The 13,894-nt window shown below is 38.6% G+C and overlaps 2 protein-coding genes across 3 annotated transcripts in view; both read left to right on the forward strand.

Moving 5' to 3' along the window:
* The first annotated feature begins 2,114 nt into the window (after positions 1 to 2,114).
* LOC132190240 (DOMON domain-containing protein / dopamine beta-monooxygenase N-terminal domain-containing protein) lies at positions 2,115 to 5,437 on the forward strand. The gene has a single exon (XM_059605164.2). The coding sequence runs from the start codon at positions 2,437 to 2,439 to the stop codon at positions 5,101 to 5,103; it is 2,667 nt and encodes an 888-aa protein (XP_059461147.2). The 5' UTR covers positions 2,115 to 2,436; the 3' UTR covers positions 5,104 to 5,437.
* Positions 5,438 to 6,686: 1,249 nt separating this feature from the next.
* PKL (chromatin remodeling factor CHD3 (PICKLE)) overlaps positions 6,687 to 13,894 on the forward strand; it is a 38,744-nt gene continuing 31,536 nt past the window's right edge. Inside the window, exons 1-2 of one of the 2 annotated variants that reach the window (XM_059605659.2) lie at positions 6,687 to 6,864; positions 7,477 to 7,559. The gene's annotated coding sequence lies outside the window, so the exon portion shown is untranslated. The remainder of the gene's footprint in view (positions 6,865 to 7,476; positions 7,560 to 13,894) is intronic. The other variant, XM_059605658.2, reaches the window with a different exon arrangement.

Here is a 13,894-nt window from a genome sequence, read left to right on the forward strand (position 1 = left end):
TAGTAATATATGTTACCAGAGATGTTCATGCAGTTTGCTTCTGCAATCAGTCATGAATGGAACGGTCTGTTTTCATTCTTCACCTTATCCTCGTGGTCGTTCTCATCATGCATGTGTTGCATATGCTCTTTTGATCTTATTTGAAGGATTTATGAAGAGGGCTGTGTAAGGGGCTTAGTTTGAAGAGGATTATGAGATTAGGAAAACATATACCAGAAATGTGCATGCTGTTTGCTTCAACAAAATTGTCATCAACTGGACAGTTCATTCTTCTCCTCATTCTCGAGGTATGCAACTATCATGTCCTCATCATCCTTTGATTCTATTGTTGCTATTTATGTTAGTGTTTTTATTTTTTTTCATCAACACCAATTGGGCTGTTATTGTCTACAGTTTTATGGAAAATTTAAACTGTAAATGTAGCAAGTATATGGGAATACACCTTGTTCTTTCATCCAACATCATTTGTGTTGTATCTTCTCTATTTCGAGGCAGCAGTGTCGCTGTGCTACAATGTTGCTTTTTTTGATGAATGAAATATGTGCTACAATGTTGTAATTTGTGTGCTAATTATGTCTTGTAAATGGAAGTTCTTTTGTTTTGACTGATGTTTATTACATTTTATAGCAAACTAATCCAGTTAAACAATGAAACAGTGTTCGGTACATGGCGAGTCTGCCTTCTTTTTAACTGTCTGGAAAAGTGAAGCTCAAGATTGCATCACTTTTCTTTCATACACAATTAATCTTGCTCCTAATAATTTTATTGCCACAAAACCCTTTCAATTCTTTTTTGAAAGGCAAGGTTATCTGGACCGTGTTGAAGGAATTTGTTTTCTTAGATCTTGGTGCAGGTATCACAGTGGATATGGTGATTGGCTTTGTGGGCACGAAGAAATAGCCTGAAGAAAGGGTGTGTCACCCTTGATTCCCTAGCTCACTCCAATGCCACTTGTGTTATTAAAGAACCACCTGATGCTACCAGAAGCTAGGGAAAAAGGTGCTGTGCTTCTGAGGGGTGGCTGGAAGACTTGGTGATGAATTTGCTGCATCCATTCGGATTAAGTAAAGCTGCCACATTTTAACACATTCAAAAACTGAGACCAAAATTTTGTTCTTAGTGGAAATTATGGGAGTTCATATGTTTGTTTACATGCTTGGGTGTTTTTTGTTTTAAAAAATGTTTTGATGGGACATAAATGAATAAAGGTGAAAACATGTTTGTATTTTGAAAAGAGTTCAGTTTTTTTGAGTCATTTGTCAATAGAACACATATTTTGTTGTTACATATATGCAACAAGCGATAAGTTTTAATGCTGTTGATCATAATGGCGGAGTTGTGGTTCATGACTTGTAACTTGTAAGGGCCTTATCTAGCTAACTGGATATGCTTTAGTGACGAGATTTTAATAATGGTGTGTTAAAAACATGTTTAGCCGGATTAGGATTAACAGCAATTACCTGATCAAATTGTTGGTAATTTAAAAAGTTAATTGCTCAGGATCTCAATCTAAACTAGCAATGTTGGAATCACTAATTAAGCAGGGCATCATCCTTTTGAATGACAACTGGCTCAGTTTGGTTTGTTATACTTTTTGTTTTATGCTTTTAGAACAAAAACATTAATTAACAACTCAAAAACACTCTTCAAATTTTGTGACATCCAAGCACTATACCAAAAAATATTCCCCCAAAAAAGTTTTGGGGGTGGGCCAATCGATCACGATCATAAAGATTTTATATATATGTATGTATAAACCCCAAATCTATGCGAAATGATAACAATATCAAATCACAAAGACTAATTCAGCATTTTATGTTAATTTTATTGACAAAACAAAATGAAGAAGTTAAACATTATTGATGCAAGAGAAGTTAGAAAAGTATATTACAAAAGAAATACCATCTTGCAATCGCCGCAAGCATTGCATGGAAAATGACAAACGCATTTCTTCTGATATATTATTATTCAACGCAACATATTGTCAGTCATGACTCATGAGGTTGGAGTTTGGACAATTGGACCAAATGTTTCTTCGTACGATGGAAAAACCCTCTAAAAACATTCAATTAATTATAAAAAAATAAATAAAGAAGCTAAAAAACACTCCTCCATCTTGAAGCACCTTCGGCGTCTCTTCCCGAACGAAACTCTCAACTGTCTCACCGCCAATCAAAACCCAGAACGTGGCCTCCCAGTCCCACTTTTTTCTTTTTCTTCATTTTTTGAATAACAAGGCAACACTTCAAACCCCCCAACCCAAACGCCCACGAATTCGAATCTCCTTTTCTTCGCCGCTCTCTGATTTCTCTCGTATACGGCAATCTCCGTTCACCCACCACCAGCTAATCTTATCATTCTCTCGCTTTTTTCGAACCTGGTTTACAATTCGGACCCAAACACACGGGCACGATCCGACCAGATCCGGATCTCCTCATGCCTCGAAAACGCGTCTTCCTAGGGTTTCTTTTGAGCCTCCTCCATCTCTGCTATGCGGATCCGGGTCCGAATTGTTCCAAAACTAGCCCGCTCGTTGACCTCCGATACGAGTTCACAATGGCCCAGCACCAGCTCCGAGGCGTCCTAACCATACTCGACGATTGCTCTTTCCGGGTCTCCCAGTTCGATATGCTGCCCGGCTCCGACGTCCATTGGTGGGGCGCGGTAGCACCCGATTTCGCTAACCTCACCGCCGGGTTTATCGTCTCCGACCATGCCCTCAACGAGACCTACAAGAATGCGAGCTTCGTCGTGCATTTGAGGCAGAACGTGGCCTGGGACCAGATCCGAGTCCTCGCCTTGTGGGACCGCCCCACCGCGTCGGATTTCGGCCACATCGTGCTCGCCGATGCGGCGAACAAATCGTCCGATTCGGTGCCGTCTCTCCTGGTTAACGCCGAGCCGACCATGTTCGAGAACTGCAAGACATTGTCGGAGAACTTTAGGATCCGGTGGACGTTGAATGCGGACTCGGGCTCGATCGATATTGGGTTGGAGGCGGCCACCGGGATCATGAACTACATGGCGTTCGGGTGGGCGAACCCGAGTTCGACCTCGAAGCTCATGATCGGAGCCGACGTGGCCGTGGCGGGGTTCAAGGAGGAGGGAACGCCGTTTGTGGACGACTTTCACATCACAGAGTACAGCGAGTGTATCACCAACCTGGACGGTTCGGTGCAAGGGGTTTGCCCCGATAGTAACTACGAAGATTCGGACTCGGTTGGGTTGGTGAACAACACCCAATTGGTCTACGGGCACAGGCGCGACGGCGTGTCGTTTTTTAGGTATCGAAGGCTGTTGGAACCAGTCGATAAGAAGTACGATTTGCCAGTGAATTCGACGGCGAGTATGACAGTGATTTGGGCGATCGGATCGTTACGGCCACCTGATACAATTAGGCCTTACTATCTTCCCCAAAATCATGGGGGGCCGAGGCTGGTCGCGTATGGGAATTTGGTGCTGAATGTTTCTGAGAATGTGGATGATTGTTTAGGACCATTGGATGCAGAGGATAAGGAAGATCAGGACCTTATAATCGCCGATGCTAGTGCTCCGCTCGTGGTGATGTCCGGTCCGGCATTGCATTACCCAAACCCTCCGAACCCTTTGAAGGTTTTTTACATAAACAAGAAGGAGGCTCCGGTTCTGCGAGTCGAACGAGGGGTGCCGGTGAAGTTTTCGATACAAGCAGGGCATAATGTTGCTCTGTACATTACTTCTGATCCAATCGGTGGCAATGCCACATTGAGGAATGAGAGTGAGATTGTGTATGCAGGAGGGCCTCAAGCTGAAGGAGTTCAGGCCAGTCCAATGGAGTTGGTTTGGAAACCTGATAGGAATACCCCAGACCAAGTTTACTATAACTCATTGTATGAGGAGAAAATGGGGTGGAGAGTGGAGGTGGTTGATGGGGGTCTATCAGATATGTATAACAACAGTGTTGTTTTGGATGATCAGCAAGTTACATTCTTTTGGACGTTGTCTGGGGATTCGATATCGATTGCAGCTCGTGGCGAGAAGAAAAGTGGTTATCTTGCTATAGGATTTGGTAGTGGAATGGTGAATAGCTATGCTTATGTGGGTTGGGTTGACGAAAGTGGTGTAGGGCGGGTAAACACATATTGGATTGATGGAAAGGATGCTTTGACTGTGCATCCGACAAGTGAGAATTTGAAATATGTGAGGTGCAGGTCAGAAAATGGGATCATCACTTTGGAATTCACACGTCCCCTGAAGCCACCTTGTAGTCCCGATGAAAGGCCGGAGTGTAAGAACATTATTGATCGCACAACTCCTCTTAAAGTTATTTGGGCAATGGGTGCTAGATGGACAGATCGACGTTTAAATGTGAGGAATATGCATTCTGTTACAAGTAGCAGGCCCGTTCGGGTGCTGCTTATGCGCGGATCGGCCGAGGCGGAAGAGGATTTAAGACCAGTGTTGGCTGTACATGGGTTTATGATGTTTCTTGCTTGGGGTATTTTGTTTCCTGGTGGAATACTGGCAGCTAGATACTTGAAGCATGTTAAAGGTGATGGATGGTACAAGATTCATGCGTACTTGCAGTACTCGGGTTTGGCGATTGTCCTACTTGCGCTTCTTTTTGCTGTGGCTGAGCTACGGGGTTTCTATGTCAGCTCAGTACATGTTAAGTTTGGGATTGCTGCAATTGTTTTGGCTTGTGTACAACCAGTGAATGCATTTCTACGGCCCAAAAAACCAGCCAACGGGGAGGTTAACTCAAAAAGGCTTCTTTGGGAGTATTTCCATGTCATTGTGGGCAGATCTGCCATTGTCGTCGGCATGGCAGCACTCATCAGTGGAATGAAGCATTTAGGAGACAGATATGGTGGTGAAAATGCTCACGGACTTAACTGGGCTTTAATGCTTTGGTTCATGATGGGTGCATTGATAGTCTTGTATCTCGAATACCATGAAAAACGTCGAAGGAGGGACAGGATTTTCGGAAGAAGCAACTTTGTTCTGGGTAACCATGAGGAAGATGACTCTCTTGATCTCTTAAGCCCAACCGGTACTCTTGCAGAAAAGGAGTCACAACAGTCTGGAAGAATGGAAGTTCAGTTAGAACCTTTAAGTAGATAGACATGTTTTTCAATTACTTTTTGTTATATAAAAGTCACTGCTCTTCACCAGTTTTGGTAGTGTTCCCACTCATACACAGGATAGCCGGCCTGTTCATTTGCATGAAAGGTTTTTACAGTGCAAAAGGGGTTACATTATTCCCACCAGTGGTCACTGTAATTGCTTTCCATCATCCTGCAGAGTAAACCCACCCTACACCATATATATTTTGTATACTCATACATCTTCAACATAGTGGAAGCTTATATCACTCTCTCTCTCTCTCTCTCTCTCTCTCTCTCTCATTACAAGAGAGCAGAGTTTGTTTTATATGTGAATTAGTTCAGTTTCTATCTGTTTAGTTTTATGGGATGTTATTTCTTTTAGCCAAGATTAAAGTTATTGTTGCTGTATATTATGAGATGCTAACAAATGTTTTGTGGTAATTGCCATCGCATTCTATTGGAAATTGAAATGTAGCTCATCATAGAAGGCAACTATCCCTATGGATCAGAATTTACTTGGTTTTTGGTATGCTTCTGTTGCCACCAGAGACTGTTTTTTTTTTAGATTAATTATTTCACAATATGCTTAACAATTTTTGATTTGGGAAAATATATTCTTATTTAAGAAATTAAAAATTCCCTCTTTTACTTGGGACTTGGCTTTAAAAGGAAAATGAATGAAATTGATTATATAAATTAGTTAATTAAAAAGTGCAACCCATCAGCCTTGTTCTGGAGGTCTCTCAGATTCGACGCCATTGTAGAGGAAAAGCAAAAGCACAAATATAAAGAGAAGAGAAAAAAAGGAATGAAGGAACAAGAGAGAAGAGAGGGGGTGAGACTTTATTCCAAGGGAGACCCTGAGACAACAAAGAGAAATAACAAACAGATTTAACATTTGTGAATAGTAATAATCTACTTTTACATTTTCACCTTTACAAAAAGTATGGTTTAGGTAAAAGGATGCATAAAGAGAAGAGTTTTGGCTGATATTGTCTAAAGTTAGACAATAGATAAGAGTTTTAAGAACAGTTATGCAGTTAATGGGTATTGGATGGTTATAACCGCTTCGTTTGTGGTTAAAAGTTGTTAATATTTTAATAAAAAGGAATTGGGATCGAAAGAAAACTCGGGTATTTATTATTTTGATTGTATTCGCGATCTTCCTTAACACCCTGAATTGTAAATGGACCTTCAAGAAGCTCTAAAATATATTGATTTACTATTTGATTAATATTATACATCACTCTTTATTATCATTCCATCCCTCAAAGTTTATGTGACATGGTCTTCCATAACATTTGATGCATGAAAATTGATTTTTTGATTGGGAGACTACGCCACATAGACTTTGAGAAGGCAATAAATGATGAATATATTTACTTTTACTATTTTTCCCAAATTTGGCGGAGTAAAAATTATGGAAGGTTAAAACAAAGTGTCAAATCCTCAACACAAAGACCACATAAATATCCGATCTAAATCCTCAATATTTATTGTAAAATAATCTATACTCTTGTGGAAGCCCTTATTTAAACATACAAGCGTTTCAGGAAAAAATTCCACTGTCTTGGTGTGATTAGCACCGCTCTCGTAAAAATTTCCACTGTCTTGGTGAGATTAGCACTTCTCTTTCTCTCACACACACAACACACTCTTTCTCTCTCTCTCCTACACACCGCTTTTTCCTTCTCTAACCCTCTCCCAACTCTGCTTTTGGGTCCGAGCTTCAAATTCCGACGTACTTGGGCTTGGCCCTCAGATCCGGCTACCTCCGGTAACTCTTCCTATCGCCTTTACAATTCTCACAGTATGCACACCCAAAGCACCACACTTTCACAGGCTGTCACCTTGGATCAAGTATCTGCATAAGATAGAAAATCTTGAAAATAGTTGATGAATCTCGAAGTTTATGTCGTTTTGGAAATGGGTACTGCGTTTTTGCACTGTATGCTGTTTGTTTGCTGAGAATTGCCATGTGGGATTCTCCGCAACTCATCTTTTGAGTAACACTTGCTCTCGTTTTGGTAATTGGGTATTGCGTTTTTGCATTATATGGTGCTGTTTATTTATTTATTTCTGAGAATTGCCATGTGGGTCTCTTTGTAACTCATATTTTGAGCGTCACTTTGCTTTGCTTATTCATTTGGGTTCGGTGTAGGTTTGAATTTAGGGTTGATTTGCTTTGATTTTCAGCTCGTATAGTTACTTTTCTTTTTGGTTTTTTCCGTTTCCTTCATTCTTTTCTTTATGGTGGGAATTTGTGTCAACTAGTCGTTTGCAATTCAAATTGAGGAACTGTGACTTGCTTTTTTATTCTGAAATATATAGTATTCGTGTACTTGTACATACGTATGAAGGGCTTTGATATGTGATTCTTGCTTTCCAGTTCAGGGCTTCGTACAATTTATTGCGTGGATGTATGCAAATCAAATTGTGGAATTGTGAAATTATACACTGTTCTCATTTCTGGTACATATACATATACATAAATACAAAATTTATGTACATATATTTATACATATATGTATGTATGTGTCATGTCCATATACATTTTGTATATATGTGTATTGTATAACATAGTTATAAAATCATGAATAACCATACCATACAAACACATACATGTATATGTACATATATATCTGGTGTCTATATATATGTGTGCGCGCGCGCATGCATCATGTATTTGGGGATAATGTATATGTATGTAAGCGTCTGTATGTCCTTTTCCCTTTTCACCATTATTGGTTGGTAGTTTCTTTTTCATTTAATTGTCTCATCATTTTTCCGTGGAGGCTCACTTTCTGTCAATAAGAAATTCATGGCAAGTTAGTTGTATTTTCTTTATTTGATTGATATCAGGGATTCTCCCATACTTACTATTAAACTGATTTTTTTCATGCACTGACGGGATATTGCTGTTAAGTTTGTACCAATTAATATGTTGTGATGCTTGTTAAAGATCGCTCCATCTTCTTAAACACCAATGTATTCGTTTTTTGGCTGTATATTTCAGTATCTTCCAGTTATTTCATACAATGGTCTTATATGCATTGATTTTATGGTTCGACAGCAACCTTCAGCCTGATCTAACTTAATGCCAATATTTTCTTAAATAGTAATCATAAAAAAATAACAAGAATTATTATTTTCCACATATTCAAAAACTCAATGCTTTGTATGCTCATTTTATATTCTCACTCTTTTTTTGCTACTAGTTTTCGCCAGGAGATAGTTTAATGGAAATAGGTTGTGACCCAAGCAATTTGTATGACCACTTTATCTTTGTTATTCTTTTTCATTTCTGATGTTTCCTTTTCTTATTATTCTCATCCTAAACGTGCAAAATGTTAATTGATGGAACCTTGCATTAATTAATTTTTTTTGAAAGAGTACCAATGAGCTCAAATTTAATAGCTAGGTTTTAGTCAAATGAAAGAAACTTTTGACTACAGGTTGTAGATTTGTAAACCACTTATCCTTGGCTGCTTTAGTTTTATGTCAATCTTGTTGGAACATAATGCCAATTTTGTTTCATTTAATACCTTTTTTTGTGGTCGATGTTGCATGAAATGGCTCAATGGGGCTTGTGTAAAAGTGGAATTGTTTGTCCATATAACTGAGTAGTGGGGTTCTTGGATGCCTTTATGGTTTTTTCCGTCGTGAGTTTTACCCCCTTTCATTGCACTCAAATTAAGATGTATAACAGTGAATAAAAATATTTTACTTCCAACTTGCCCATTCGAGTTACATAACTTCCAGCTCAACGATCTATTTTTTTGGCAACTGTATGTATTTGCTCTAGGGCATTTTCCTCTTTATTCTGGATGCAGTTCCGTTGGTTAGATTGTTTGAACATTGGAGTACAACCCAATAAGTGAAATTGTGATCTGTTAACAGAATTCATTTTGATCACTTTGCTTAATGTTCACATTTCTGCATCGAATTTTTTGTTTCTCACCAAAATTGGCAAGGAATAAATAACTTAAACCTGTTGCAAAAGTGGTTTACATACTTAATTCTTATCATGGACTTCTACTTTCAACTCCAGCTTGACTACCAATTTAGGGTAGGGAAGATAGAAACTCCTTTATGGCATCTGATATTTGTTCAAGGCATCCAGACCATCGCAGTGACTTGAATATGTTGAACTAGAAAAACGAACACAAGTCTTGTAGGCTGATTTATGTTAGTCAAATTCAGTTACTATCTTTTGATTTGGGAGCTGAAAAGTTTTTACTAATTGATTTTGGTACTAAATTACCAAAGGCAGCTATTGGACTTGTTTAGTGTGCTACTAATATAGCTTTCCTGGATGAATTGCTAATCTTATTGTATTTTTGGTTGATAATTTTGTTGGCATCCTGAAGCAACCGAGATCAAACATCAATTCTAATACTTGACCCGACCTTTTGCTTTTGTAGCTCTATTCTAAACTTTTTAAAGCTTGACCTCCACACTTAAGTTTGTGGCTTTTAGCCAGGGAATCAGGTTTCCACTGATTTCTCTATCTCAATTAGGGAAAAAACTAAATCAAGAAAGGATCAAGTGAGCTCTAAAACAGGTAGACAATTTTCAGCTTGGAGCTCTGGCTGGTGGCTCATGCTACACCCTTGGTTCCATTGGTGTTCCAATATATATATATATATATATATATCTATTCACTTGAGCCAATTTCTTTTGGATTTGTTTATAATGCATGTGTATTTATGTTTTAAGCTTATTCCCAAACTAGATGTCCACTCTATCCCATGAATGATTGTTTGGGATCAAAAGTCGTTTCCTTAACTGGTTTCAATACTATAAGATTACGCTATGATTTGTCCGACATAGTTTTTATTTGAAATTGGCATCACAGACGCTTGAGCTCATGACACCTTTGTAGGCACTTGAGTTGGACACTCTTTTTAGAAACTCGAAATTCACCTCCATTTACTTGAAATTAAGGGTGTAATGCAATTTTGTCAAGTGAATTATGTTAAGTTATTTGATTTAATTGTTTTACTATCTATGATTATTTACATATAAACAAACATTAAAATAGAGAGAGCTATACATTTTTAATATCTTAAACTCGTAAATATAGACTTATGGCATCTCCTTGTTTCTAGTATTTTTCGCCGTTGATTTGTTCTTTCCTAAACTTAACACTTGTTTATAAATCCAAAATCCACAGCTTAACACTCGTTTGTAAATCCAAAACCCATAGCACTAAGGGATCACATTGAAGTCAGAAACTCTTATGAAGCTGTAATTGGGGGCAATATTCCACTGGTCTGCATTGCTGGGTGAATAGAATAATGTAGTCATTAAATTAATAATTATATTTTGTAAAAGTTTGATGTGCGCTTGTACATGATAGTTCGCAATGTTTCTTCTCAAGCATTTGTTGAACTGGTGATCATTTTGGTATCCAATTAATTTGTTATAATGAAATCTCAGTCCTATAAAAAAAAATCCTGCTTTTCAAATTTTCGGTTTTTCTCTTTCTTACCAATTTTTTCCTACACAATATGTGGCTTAAGGTATAAATATAAGACACAGAAAGAAACTTGGTTTCTTCAAATAAATCATTCAGAGGAAAGGGTTGAAGGAAATATGATCCTATTATTTTATCATATTTAATATTGGGTTGGTGTCTCTTGATATATCCAAGAAATAGCTTTACTAGCAGTAACTCCACATTTATTGTAATGGTGGGTTAGACAGCACAAATACTTGCGTTAGTCATGAACACATTTCTCTGCCCCATTCTATGAAATTCTAGTGCCAAATAGGTTTCCAGACACGATATTGTTGCGAGGGGTAAGAACAGAGGTAATCATCTAAAACATGATTCAAGAAAACAATATCGAGAGTCTGTTTTGTTCAAGTTTTTTTGGGGCATGTTTTTATGGTATCAATTTCTGATAAATATGCCATTCTTGTTGGTGTTACACCTCCCTTGGTGTAGGATGGCATTGCTTTGCATTGAAATACTAAATGTGTCATAGGGAAGGGATCTTGTTGTATACCATGTAGAGCAGATCCCTTATAGTTGCGGGGGAGAGATACTTTTAATATGGGCCTGAGAATATTATTAACATATTGATTATCTAAAAATTATCGTTCTAGATCCTTTCGTGCGTTCGTTACATGCTTTCCTAGTGCATGTATGCGAAGAGAACTTATAATTTAATGAGGCAAAAATTTGAAAACCGTTTTTCAATGTCAAATTAATTTTCTGAGTTAACAATTAACATTTAACATGATTATATTTCATGCTGATAGTACATCAAATAACTTCACAGTTGAACCTGATTTATAGAGACTAACAAAACTTTAGTGGAAGGTGAAAATAATCTAAAACTTCGGAATGCGGATTCTTGTGGGTTTGTTTTTATGAGTGGAAGAATTCTATCAAAAACTTTACTAACATTAAATTTTTTTTTTTTTCTGCAAATGAAAGAGTATGATGATAAAGGACTTGCTAGACATGAGAGTTTTGAAACTATTAAATTTAGAGATTGTGAACTGTAACATTTCCTTATTAGCTGGAACATGCAAGAAATGAATTAAAATGGAAAGGGGCATTCCCTTGTGTAGAATAACTATACATGCACCACTGAGGTTAGTTGGTTCCTGAAAAATCAAATGTTAGAGGGATCGGTTTATAGATTGTAAATAATAATCTAAAAAATATACTTTTTTTTTTTGATAAGTAATAATGTTATATATCAAAAGCGCAGAAGGACGCAACCCATATACACAGGAAGTATGTAAAAAGAGAGCGTCTAAGAGGGAGAGAAATGAAAGAGAAAGTCAGAAAAACTAATTACTAAAGGAGCTAGCCAAGCGGCCGTCCAAGAGTAAAGAGTAAAGAAGAAAAGATGAGTCAATTCCTCTATAGTCCTAGTAAAGTTCTCAAAACATCTAGCATTTCTTTCAATCCATATGCACCACATAAGACATAGAGGGATCATCTTCCATACTACCGCGCTTCGAGCACGTCCTCCCGACCACAAGCAATCGAACAAATCCCTCACTCTGCAAGGCATAACCCAATGCAACCCAAACCGACTAAAAATAGTATGCCAAAGGGTTCTTGCGGTTTCACAGCGGAGAAGAAGATGATCTACTAACTTTCTTGTCTTCTTGCACATACAACACCACTACACCACTACAAGGTTTCTCTTACGCAGATTATCATGAGTCAAAATTTTGCCTAGGGCTGCGGTCCACCCGAAAAAAGCCACTCGCATAGGCACCTTTGTGCGCCAAATACTCTTCCAAGGAAACACCTCATGGTCAAAATTAGACAAGGCCTTGAAGAGCGACTTAACCTCGAACTTGCCTTTCTTAGACGAGGCCCAGCAAATACGATCCACTGTACCTATAGGGATCTTGCAAGAGTACAACCGATCAAAAAAAGGAGCAACCAAATCCACCTCCCAGTCCTGAACAGGACGCACAAAAATGACATTCTACTCTATAACCCCATTCTTCCAAGTAAAATTATCCTTCACCCAAGCTTCTTTGTGTCTAGCGATGCTGAACAAAGACGGGAAGTCTTCCCCACACCAAATATCATGCTAGAAACGAACTTTCGACCCCACCCCCACCTCAAACCGAATGCCTTTGGCAAAGGAACTCCAACCTTGTCGAATATGCTTCCATAGTCCCATACCATGAGAACTTGAAACCTCCTTCGTGCACCACCCACCTTCCTGGTCTTCATACTTAGCTTTGATAACCTTGCACTAAAGAATCTCACTCTCATTCGCATATCTCCAAAGCCATTTCCTCAAGAGAGCTTGATTAAACTGATGCAACTTTCGAATGACAAACTTGGTTCCAATTTACAAGATGCACCTTAGACTCATCTCCCATCCCTCCTCACAAGAAATCTCTTTGGACTTTCTCAAGCCTTTTAGCTACACTCATGGGAATCGGAAACAGAGACAAAAAGCAAGTCGGTAGATTAGACAACGTACTCTTGATGAGAGTTAAACGGCCTCCTTTAGAAAGGTACATCCTCTTCCAACCTGCCATTTGATGCTCCATCTTCTCAATCACATCATTCCACATAACCGTATCCTTATACGGCACCCCAAGAGGGAGACCTAAATACTTCATAGGCAAATCGGCAACACTACACCCAAGGATATTGGCCAACACCCCAATGTTCTCCACCTCTCTAATAGCCACAATTTTAGACTTTCCAAGATTAACTCTCAGACCCGAAACAACTTCAAAACATAAGAGAATGAGACGCACATACCGGATTTGCTCAAGAGAAGGCTCACAAAAAATCAAAGTATCATCAGCAAATAAAGAGTGAGAAACCACTAACTCCGAGAAAACTCTATCTCCCACCGAGAAACTTGTCAAAAGTCCTTGGTCAACCGTCGCATTCACCATCTTACTCAAGGCCTCCATAACAAGTACAAAAAGTAATAGAGAGAGGGGATCCCCTTGCCAAATTCCCCTCGAACTGTTAAAGAACCCTTCCGGAGATCCATTCACTAGAATAGAAAATCTTACCGACGTGATACACCACTCTATCCAAGCCTTCCACCTCTCCCCAAAACCACACCTATGCAGCAAATACAAAACAAAGTTCAAATTTACATGGTCGTACGCCTTTTCCAGGTCCAACTTACAAATAACACCTGGCACCCCTGACTTCATGCGACTATCCACACATTCATTTGCAATAAGAACCGAATCTAGGATTTGTCGGCCCCCGATGAAAGCATTTTGAGAGTAGGAAATAACCTTACCCAAAACTATTCTCATCCTATTGGCGAGAACCTTAGAAACAATTT

Source organism: Corylus avellana, chromosome 9 (assembly GCF_965113065.1).
Source record: "Corylus avellana chromosome 9, dhCorAvel1.hap1.2, whole genome shotgun sequence".
Classification (NCBI taxonomy): domain Eukaryota; kingdom Viridiplantae; phylum Streptophyta; class Magnoliopsida; order Fagales; family Betulaceae; genus Corylus; species Corylus avellana.